Raw genomic sequence first — 11,071 nt, forward strand, 5'->3', positions numbered from 1 at the left:
TGTATAATAATGAATAAATATCTTTTTTATTAAATCACGCAATCTTTATCTGTCGACGTATCTTCGATTCAAAGAAGAATACATAGATTGTATGTATTGTAATTCATCCGTTCTTGCGGTCACCGACGACGTAATAATTTGGTTTATTTCATTCGCGTTGCGTGGTGGAATCTTCGTTATTTGGCGAGTGGTAATTTGAAAGTAATTTGGAAGTATGGCGACTGTCACGGCATGGTCGCGAATTTCGCAATGTGGTAGTTGTGTAGATGACGAGGGGTTGCACGGGGTGAAACAACCGCATATTAATCGTGACACTCGCCGCGCAGCACGAATTTATGAACGCAAAAGCCAGGAGTTAAAATCCAGAAGCGGACAGGAAAGTCTCCGTATCGCGTGACCGCTCGAGCTATGCTCTCTACATCGCGGTTACTGTCCAAGTGTTTTAACTCCGACACTAATAACTTTAACCAGCACGTTTGTAGTATTACTGCGATATTTATAGCGGAAAATGCACTAGGGAATCACGACTCGAATCAAATAAAATAATATATAAATATATAAAACAGCAATGAATAACCGAAAAGATTGTCAAAAATCTAAAACTTTCATGATTGATACTCAGTTCCGTGAAAAATATATAGTAAAGTCTCATAAAAAGTTTATTCGAAGGCCAAGCGCGTCGTATTAGATATGCTCTCGATTAATATACAAGAAAAAAGTTTATGTACGATGTCATATAATAAGAGGAAAATTTCTGAAGAAGAGATTTAAGAAAATCGCACACGTGCAGTGCCATTAGTTATTTGCTTTACATTGTAATATAATAACTTATCTGTTATTTATTACATATCACGAGACATGTATTAGTAGTTTCTTTTAAACAGTTTCATTTAAATCAGTTTTGAATCAACATAAAATGATTTCTACATAAAGCGTTTTTATACAGGTAAATACGTATCTCATTAATTTTATTATAAAAATATAAAGCTTAAATTTTAATATAATATCTAATGTTTTAAAAAGCAGTTATATTTCAGATAAATAATTTCAGACAAACTATAAGTAGATTATATATACTATTATAGTTAATCATTCGTTTTGTAAGACAATTGCTAAATTAGAAAGTTTTTACAACATGTTCAAAAACATTTAGAAATTTTGCGAAGTCGTATATGCTGCGAATTACTTCAGAATATTTATATATAATACATTAAATGTAAGTTTATACATTTTATTTTGAGTAAAAATAATATGCTCTTATGAGGAATGAATTTAAACATATATTTTTATAAAGAGATATTATATTGCAAGCTGCACGTGTCTTCATACAATTAGTAACGTCAGCATTATACAACAAAAACCTGAGAACTGCTTGAATAAATCGTTGAGCAAAGGCGAACGAATCCAGTGAGTGGATGAAATCATTAATATCGAGGCTACGGTTTCCTGTATCGTTGCTACGCGGAATATGGCACTCGGTATGCTAGTGGTAAAGCAGGAGGAACAGTCAGCCGTTTGAATGCTCGGCGCGGCTCAACCGGATATTACAGTTACCGAAGAATATTCGATTTGCAGCTAACTAGATGGGCTCGCTCGTCGATCCGGATGCCGTTCTCTCGTGTCTTCACTCGCGCCTCTTTGCTGTCGAGTTACCGGCCACCATTCCGATTAAGTTTGAAGTTACTATCGGAAATGTGTTTTGTTATGTGTCATGCAGTGATCTCACATCATAATATCGGTTGATAGAAATATGAATTCTGACGTGATATAAAATAATGCTTACTACAACGTGAAAGAGAGACTTATTGTAGAAGAAAGAACGTATGCTTAATTTTTTTATGCGTAATCTTTTTCGTGCAATCTAAGTAAATGGGTAATATAACATTTTTAATCTAATTTAAAAATAAATTTATTTTTTATTTCTCGCGAAGATAATCGGATTTTTTACAATAAAGTATATTTTTTTTAATTACAAAATTAAATTTAAAAACAAAATTAAATTACAAAATTAAATAAATTAATTAATCTCTTTTTATTCTTTCTTTTCTTGAAGTGCATATAATTAAATAGATCTTGTGTTCATAAGGATTAAGAGCGCAATAAAATAAAAGAACAGATCTATAGTCATTACAACATATAAATCGTGACACGAATTGTTCAGGCTTGCATGGTTTCATAGTTTCATCAATCACCCGCGTAAGCGCATATTAATAATCGTCCACTATTAAATATGCATTGGTTGTTTGTGAACGAAGCGTCATTCTCTCTCTGTCCGTGTCTCTCTATTCTATTGTGCCCGATTTCTGTCAGCCTTTATATGCCAACTGTCAGTCACTAATTGTTTACGTAAAATGTTCCGTTTTTTAAATTGGGGCATGGGTAACCATTGATCTTTTACATTGCCTATATTACCAATTTATATCGATACATATAGTATGAAAAATTGTTTTAATATAATAAAATTTAATATAATAAAATTTAATATAATAAAATTTACTATTTTTTTTTGTTAAATATTTTTACAAATACTACTATAAATGTATGGGAAGTTACTAAAGGATCTTTCTATGAAAATCGCATCCTATATATGTTTACTGATAATGTTTTTTATGATTATCTATATATTTCTTATTAGTTTTTCAAAACGTTTGCAATTATTGCGATCATTTATTTAATAATCATATCTCGTGTTGGAAATATCTTTGCGTGGTCAATATGATTTCTTAAACATCTAAACAGGAACATATAAAAAATTCAGTAGTTACTTCAGTAGTTACTAGACTTCGACTTCATATTGGGATAGATTGGGATACATAATAGCATTTCTGAAAGTGGAAATAAATTTAAAGCTCCATTACGCGAATACAGGATGCCAGATATATCCGTGGGACTGCTAGAAAGATAAATCTTTTCTAGTCGAAGCGGTAATGGAAAAACACTCGGTGGCATCGGCTGTCACACTGTTATCCTTCCAAACGATGGTGGTATTGCCAACGTGGTTACAGACCAGGTTAGAGTGGATATGCGAAGGAAAACAACAATCCGCTCCGTTGCAGAAATACATGCGTCTGTATACTATCGCAGAAAATAGGTCAGTTGAAGTAGTATGATTTGGCGTGATTTCGACTGTTTCCGTGGTGGGCGATGCTCTTGCGACGAAAACACGACGATTCTCGACCGGATGATAATCCAGGATGTTTTCAATTCCGGAAAGTTGCCAAGGGATTTTTCTATCTCTACGAGAGTCGCATGGTTAGCATCCGATGAAAGATCGGTCGCAATCCGATGAAAGATATCACGATCGATAGATAATGCTTTTCGTGAAATCCTTGAATGGATATTTTCGATGATAATCATTAATTACTCATAATATAATGGCAGTCTTTAGCATTTTTCGTAGTCCGAAATGGAACTGAATATATAATGTTTCTGATAATTGTATAAAAATATGTTTAGGTACTTTAAAAAATTATTTGCGAAAATTAAAATAAAGGTGTATGAAATATGTCATTAGTTTTAAAGAATAGCAGTATTGAAAGAATGTAAATTTGAAAAAGTAATTCATGTATGAAATTTGTTTAACAAATATTTAAAAGCAAATATCTCGAGTTACATGAGCTATATTTTATACTCATATACATTTACAAGAAAAAACAAAGAGATATAAAAAAAATTTTATATTAGATATTTCAAAATAAGTTCGAATGAACGTTTAGCTATGATAAACCTTTGTTGTTGATTCGTACTACTGTTTCAACCAATTTTGCTGGTAAATTTATCGAATTTATTATTCTCATTTTCTTTAAAAAAGTTTTAACATTTTGTTATATTTTTATCAAAATTGCCATTTAATAACTGCTGTTGCTAGGTTTAAATAAATGAAGCTATCAGGGATGATGGAAACTGGAATGAAGATAATGCGGTGAAATTGAGATTTCGGATCAACCTTCGTCCGGATGGCAGAGTGAAGCAAAAATAGTGTTCTTTCTCGTTGTAAAGAGATGGAGGTTTTGGTGTACGCTACCGATCCAAAGAGTAGGCGAGGGTGGCGACAATTCTAGTCACTGGTGGGCTGGCGAGGGTGGCGGCGTAGGAGGATTTGGAGCCCTGCCACGTTGGGAGCACCCTCTTGCTCGAGAGCTCTACTGCGATCACCGATACTATGCTATAGTACCTCCGCAGTTGGTACTTATAGAGGTTTAGAGGAGGCCAGAGAGAAGCGCGACCCACTCGAGAAGGAAACAGGTGGAACGACCGAGCCTCCGCTCGTCGGAAGAGCATAAATATTGATAATCCTTCTGACTACATGTAACTACTCGTTTATCATCTTCTTCGCGCGTAATAGCGTAGCGAATTAAAACTGTTTCGATAGTGATTATCTCACTATGGATAATATTGTCTGATACTTTAGAGAAATTGTCTTTAGTATCTGAAGAACATAAAATTCTGATTAACTAGAATTACTATTCCTATTAGTATGGCTTTTTACCAACTTTCTCATTACTGAAATAATTATTAATAATTGTAGCTTTTAATTTTGTCTGCTTGTAATATCGATTTTTCAACTATTTTTCTTTTATATAATATTTTTTAATCTAAAAATTAATATTTTTTGTTTTTAATAACAATAGAAATATTTTGTTCTTATTAGTATATAGCTTTTCAAAAAGTGATGGCCTTATTAATGTACGCTCAATTGTGTCTATTCGCATTTTGACTCATTTTACATATAGTTACTAAACAGATAATAAATAAAGTAATAATTCAAATTAATATTGCATAAATCATTATTTTAATTATACTTACAATTTCAATGTACATTAGTAACACTTTCGACTTCAACAGAATGTACTAAGAGGGATAAGCTTAAAATTTTGCGATATTACTAGATTTATATAAATTGCTCAGATCTTTCAAATCTTTACTATACTTTAAAAATTTTTACTATACTTTAAAAAATAGAACATTATTTTTGATCGAATTGGTATTGTGTACATTAATAATTTAACTTAATAAAAAAATACCTTATTTTATTTATTTGTGTTAGTTTTCTTTATGATTTATTTAAATACAAAAGTACACTAATAGGGACAAAAAAGTAATAAAGACTGCAGTTACCCCAGTTCATAAAATATACGTGTTTTGTTAGACAATCCGAAACGGGAATATCGATAACGACGCAGTCAATGCCACTGACTAAGTCCTCTTATCCTCGTTTTCACAATTTAAACTTACGTCTCCATTACCGTTTGTGATTATTCATGAATCTATATTTGTGATTATTGGAATATAAATGCAGTTGATGTGTAGAAAACCTTCACTGTCTAACCTCGAAACTGAGACTGTTTTTTATATCGCTTATAACATAACTTTTGCTAAAGAAAACCGTACATACAACTTGTCGTTATATTAAGTATAGTTTTCATTCAGAAAATTATAGCTATGATATAATCGTAACGATTTAATTTATTATTAAAAAATGCGTTATTATAAAGCAATAGATATGTTTTTACATTGAACAAAAATTTTCATTTAAATTTGTTGAGAATTTTGAACATTCGGAATAAGTTAAAATAAAACATGCTTTCAACGTTATTACTTCAAAATTTCTACGTTAAAGATTATAAAAGTAATATCAATTAACTTTCAATTACTTCTTGTTTAAGAAGATATTCAAGTATATTTTTAGGAGTTTAGAAGATAATTGTACTATTGACGTTATTTATAAAATAAATAAAATAAACCTTACTACAATGGCCGTATTAAGATTTCAGTAGTAAGGGAACGTATCACAGCGGCCAGGGAAAGAATCTGATTGAACGCAGCCGTCACGTTGGTCGCAAGTACAGCGCGTCGAATGTTTCGTGCAAAATGATCGATAGCGCTGGCTCGTGCTGCAGATATCTTTGCCGGTTATATTTGCGGATTATTAATACGTACTAGTGAATTGCGATCAACGGATGAGCGAGTGTAGCATCGACCAATTCCAATGTCGACATTGTTTGCGCTTTGTTACTATTGCTCATGTCTGCTTCTGTTCTTTCTATTCGCCAGTTTATCGTTTTGTTTCTGCTTGAAGTAACATTTTCTAATTGACAATAAAGTTCATATGTGTATGTATTTAAATATTTCCATTAATTATGACAAAAGTTGAAAATCACTGGAAAAATTTATTGGGTTGGTTATATGGTTTAATTATAATGAATGTTATAATGAACGATTTTGTTAATTTTAATCTTTTAATTCAATGAAAATATGATTTTTATACTGAATACATCAAAGGATTTTCTTAATTTGTATATTTTATTATATAATATTATATAATATTTGAAAAATATTATAAATCTTTGTGTATAATTATTTTAAAAATTTTAATATTGATTTTTAATCTAGTATAAATTATAATAATCGTTTATTTATTGGAATCAACCGATATCGCTATAATAGTTTTGCATCACATTTAATCAGATCAGATTTAAGAATTTACGCTTACTATGTTGACATTGTCGATTGATTAGGAAAATATAGATAGTTTAAAACGATCACTGCATGCATGATGTAAAATATTGTATTATGTTTATTAAAACGCGACGAGAAAGAGAGAAGGGGAAGAAGGAGAACGATAAGGAGAGGGAGGGGGGTGGAGAGAGAGAGAGAGAGAGAGAGAGAGGAAGAGAGAGAGAGAGAGGGAGAGAGAGAGAGTCTCCTTATCGTCGCCTTGGAGGCACAAGGGATGGTGTCATTGTGATCATGGAAAGAGCTTGCGCGTGGTAGTAAGACATACACTAGGGAATACAACGTGACTGCATGTATCCGCTCATTTACATGCAATCACGGAGGTGCATCCAGACGGCGGAGAGAGCTACGCGCTACTCTCATTGTGGCGCCCGTTATGTCAAAGGCTAAATCTATCTTGTTTGCTCTTGATAGTAGGCAGCGGGCGGGTTGACGTCAGACACGATCGCGTAATAAAACTTGGTTATTTCCGTCGAAGTAGCATAATGAATGACGCTTATCGCAAGGAAGATGTCATTCGTCACGATTTGCCCGGCGCAATATTTTTTCACAACATTAATATGGAAGGGATGTGATATATCTGGCAAGAATCTTTCTTGGAATAATTACTGTGAAAAACATATATCATTGTCTTTATATTATAAAATATAAATACAAGAGAATGTGTGAAATATGATCAGTAATATATCGGTACGACAGAAGACCAATTAGATCTCCTGTCATACTGATATATTACTGTTATTTTTGATAGGAATAATATATGAATGAAACATATTTAAAATCTCTCGCGAGAAAGCTGTATTCCAATGTGATATCTAACAAAATCATATGAGAATAAAATCTAGAATACTACAAATTAATTATTTTTACAATTGATAAAATTGATCAACTTTTATTATAATAAAACTTTATAAACATTATCTCTATTAAATATTATAAACAATATCTCTATTAATCTATTAAAAGTGTTTAGATAAAGTATTAATTTCTTTTTTCTCAAGTAAGATTAAAAAAATTCTGTTTTTGATCGAAGCGAATTTTGGTGCTTAATAATATTCATATATAAATTTACAAATTCATATTGGGTTGTCCGGAAAGTTCGTGCCGATTTTGAAGGAAAATTGAAACGCAGAAGATTTAAATTTTAGTATACATTTATTAAATTGTATAGGTTAGTCGGCACGAACTTTCCGGACAATTCAATATTAAGTATTTTCGACCGAAAATAGGATACTTTCTCTTATTTGATTTGTTCTTATTAGTTTAATTTCCACTTATTATACTTTTATTTTATCAAAATTCAAGTATGTTCGCTTTAATTATTTTATTCACACACACACACACACACACACACACACACACACACACACGCACGCACGCGCGCACACACACACACACACACGCAATATATGCTCTTCGGACATTCCTAAATATGGGAAGACAGTTAAATAGCTACCGAAAACAATGAGCTTTGCTTTGCAAATGTAAAGAAAACATCAACAACTCGCTATCTCGATGTTTCGCGTAGAATTCTATTTTCTGACATTCCATTCGTACTTCGTGTAATACAGAAGACGATCAGATTCAAGCTATTAGTAAAAAATACCAACGATTCCTATAAAAATTACTCTATCAGCATTTATTTCTTACGTCTTTCAGCATTTATTTCTGAAAACCACATACCAATCTCATATTACTCTCATATTACGCTCGCCTGTTATTTATATTTTGTCTAATTTGATTGGACGCACTCAATGCGCCCTGGTGCACATTAAAGTCCTTGTACACAAATTAATGTGAAGATAACATAAATAATAGAAATGGATTAAACCGCGAAATTCTTAATACACTTTATTGTACGCTGTTCGGCAAAAAATGTATGTTGTACTTTGTAATTAAAAATGTTTACATTTCACGTTTACAATAGTCATTAGATCAGATTAACCGTACAACGGTTTTAATGTGTATCAGTGCACTCTAGTGCATTCAATCGTCTAAAAGTCTAAGCATACAGAAAAACGGCTGACTTACGCGGCGTATGCAAACGGTGTGTGATGCGTAGCGGGCAGTAGGACGACCGTAGCCACGAGGAGAACGAAGCACCCGGAGACGGCGTGGAAGGACCCCATGGCTGTCATCCCCCGGAGTCGCCGCGGTTGTCCACGTTCTAAGGAGGAGGAATCACGACACCACCTCGCCGCTGAAACGACGGCGAGGACGAGAACGACGACGAAGGGAACGTCGACGGCTGTCCTGAGGCGTTGCTACCTGGCGCGTTGACCCGGCGCCTCTCTGCGTGTCGTCTGCGTCTCACCCTCCCTCCCTCCCTCCCGCCCAGCCCACCCTCCTACCCCCGTCTTGCTTCCTCTTCAGACTCCTCTCCGTGTGCTCTCTGGCTCGTCGCTCGTCCACGATTCTCTCTCAGCTCTCGACGCTTTCGCCTGATCTTCTGGATCACCTTTGCCTCTATCACTATCACTCACGATACTTTTATAAACATTCGTGCGGCGACATGAAGTGTAATATCGTAGTATCACGACACTTGGAATTCAATTTGAATAATTCTATCGTGGACGCATTCTCCTTGTCTCGCCTGTGCGCGCTTAGTCACTCGCGAGATCACTACGGTAGTTTTGATTCGCCACCGCGCAATAAATGAAGATGGAATAGATGGATAGTTTTGCGAAAACTTGTTATCACCGGGAATCTTTCGTAATTCTTCTTCTTCCTCTTGTTTGTCTCTCGCTCTCCTCCGTTCTTTTCTGCTCAGCACTGAGTTTTGTTCGCGATTCCCGCTATGTTTTCGATTCGGAAGAGACACCGAGATAACACTCGGGCGAGGGATAACGGATGTCGGCGGAGGAGGGAGTCGAGGATCCTCTCCTCCTGAAGGTTGTGCGTCTCCTTCGTTTTGTGTCCTACAGAGTCGGAGCCTCCTGATCGCCGACGGTGTCCTGCCATGAGCTCCGCTTCCGCAGGATCTCTCCTCTCACGATGGACATCTTACTGTTCCTGTCACCTCTCTCACGGCCTGCTCTCTCCGCACTCTTTCTCTCGCTCTCGCCCTCTCACTCTCTCTCGCTCTTCTCGCGGGGACACTCGGTCAGCACCCGCGGTACACCGCTACGTGCTCGGGAGTGGCGGCTCTCGCGTCTAGCCCGGCCGTTTCAGCGCGCAGGCGCAATTCATTCCTTCCTTCCTGCCTGCTTGCCTACCTGTCTGCCCACCCTCGTCCATTTCTCCTTCCTTCTCTCTCCCTTTTCATTCTCTCTCTTGTATCCATCCTAACTTGCCTGCTCGCCTCAAGCCGACGACTGCCGTTATGCCTGCGCTCGCTGTCACCCTGACTGCCTGATTGTTTCATGAACTTAGTAGTTTTCGTCACCCTCTACTTCCCACCATCCCTTTTGTCAGAGTTCGCTAGGTGTATTGATGCATAGAAGAAGATCATGTTCACTCAATAGCTTCTTCTTTAGGAGATTGGGATTGTGTCAAGTAATATTAATGATTATTCGCATGATAGTTGCATTCTTGGTATTTTATAGTGTATACAATATTATTTGGAAATTCTATAAAATTATGGCTAACTATAAGTACATAGTACTATAATAACATAAGTACTTTATATACATAGTAAATGTGATTTACGTTTAGTAGACGTTTCTAATTGAAATAATGGCCATTATGATATTTTGCGAATGTGATAATACATCATAGAAATATTGCAGAAATACATTGTTGGTTATAAAAGGAGCAATAATAGCTCTTGAATTAAATCACATTTTGTCATTTTCAACTTTCATGTGTGTAGTCAAAATGTAAATTAATTCATTCCTATGGTTAGTTTTAAAGTAAACGTCCATATTAACGCATGCATATTAATGCATTTACTACATAATGAATTAAATTTGAATCTTTAATATATCTTCTGAAGTTAAATTGTTTAATTTTTTTACTGTTTTAATTAAATTAAATGACATATTGAGTAGGAGCAGTACCGTGGATGCTGCCCCTAAGGAGGCGATAGAAATGATTAAAAATAAATTAGATATTTAATTTGAACGTTATGTATTTAATAACTTTCAATCATAAGGTCTGTTTTTTGTTCCTACTCTGTATTACACTAGAACTCTTTCACTTGCGCCAAATATTAAACATATACCCATCTCACTTTAAATTAATTAAGAAAAATAAACTTATTTTCGGTCAAAGCGAATCTTAGTGCTTGAATATTTCAGAATTTATATAGGTATAGTACAATACGTATCTAATTCTACAAACCGCGCGCCGAAAATCTTCGGTCTTGAACGCAATGAACAGAACTAGAGTAGTAATATCACATATTTAAATTGATAAGCAATTTAATAATTTTTAACTTAATAAGCACTTTAGAAAGATATTATATTAATTGATGTTTTAAGTGTTTTAAAAATTGTAAATAATTTATTTTATATTAAGTTCAAAAAGTGTATTATAGTGTAACCATAGAAAGTAGACCTATTATTGTCTTTTATTTTTATTTTTTTATTATTTCGTGAACTTGATAATTTTGCAT

General features: G+C 34.3%; 1 protein-coding gene across 1 annotated transcript in view; it reads right to left on the minus strand.

The window, feature by feature from the left end:
* The window catches only part of LOC108687631 (gamma-aminobutyric acid receptor subunit beta), a 75,333-nt gene extending 66,569 nt beyond the window's left edge, over positions 1 to 8,764 (minus strand). Inside the window, 1 exon segment of the mRNA XM_018193507.1 lies at positions 8,548 to 8,764. Coding sequence (XP_018048996.1) covers positions 8,548 to 8,654 — 107 coding nt within the window. The 5' untranslated portion in view covers positions 8,655 to 8,764.
* Positions 8,765 to 11,071: the final 2,307 nt, after the last annotated feature.

The sequence above is a fragment of the Atta colombica genome, unplaced genomic scaffold (genome assembly GCF_001594045.1).
Source record: "Atta colombica isolate Treedump-2 unplaced genomic scaffold, Acol1.0 scaffold210, whole genome shotgun sequence".
NCBI classification, from domain to species: domain Eukaryota; kingdom Metazoa; phylum Arthropoda; class Insecta; order Hymenoptera; family Formicidae; genus Atta; species Atta colombica.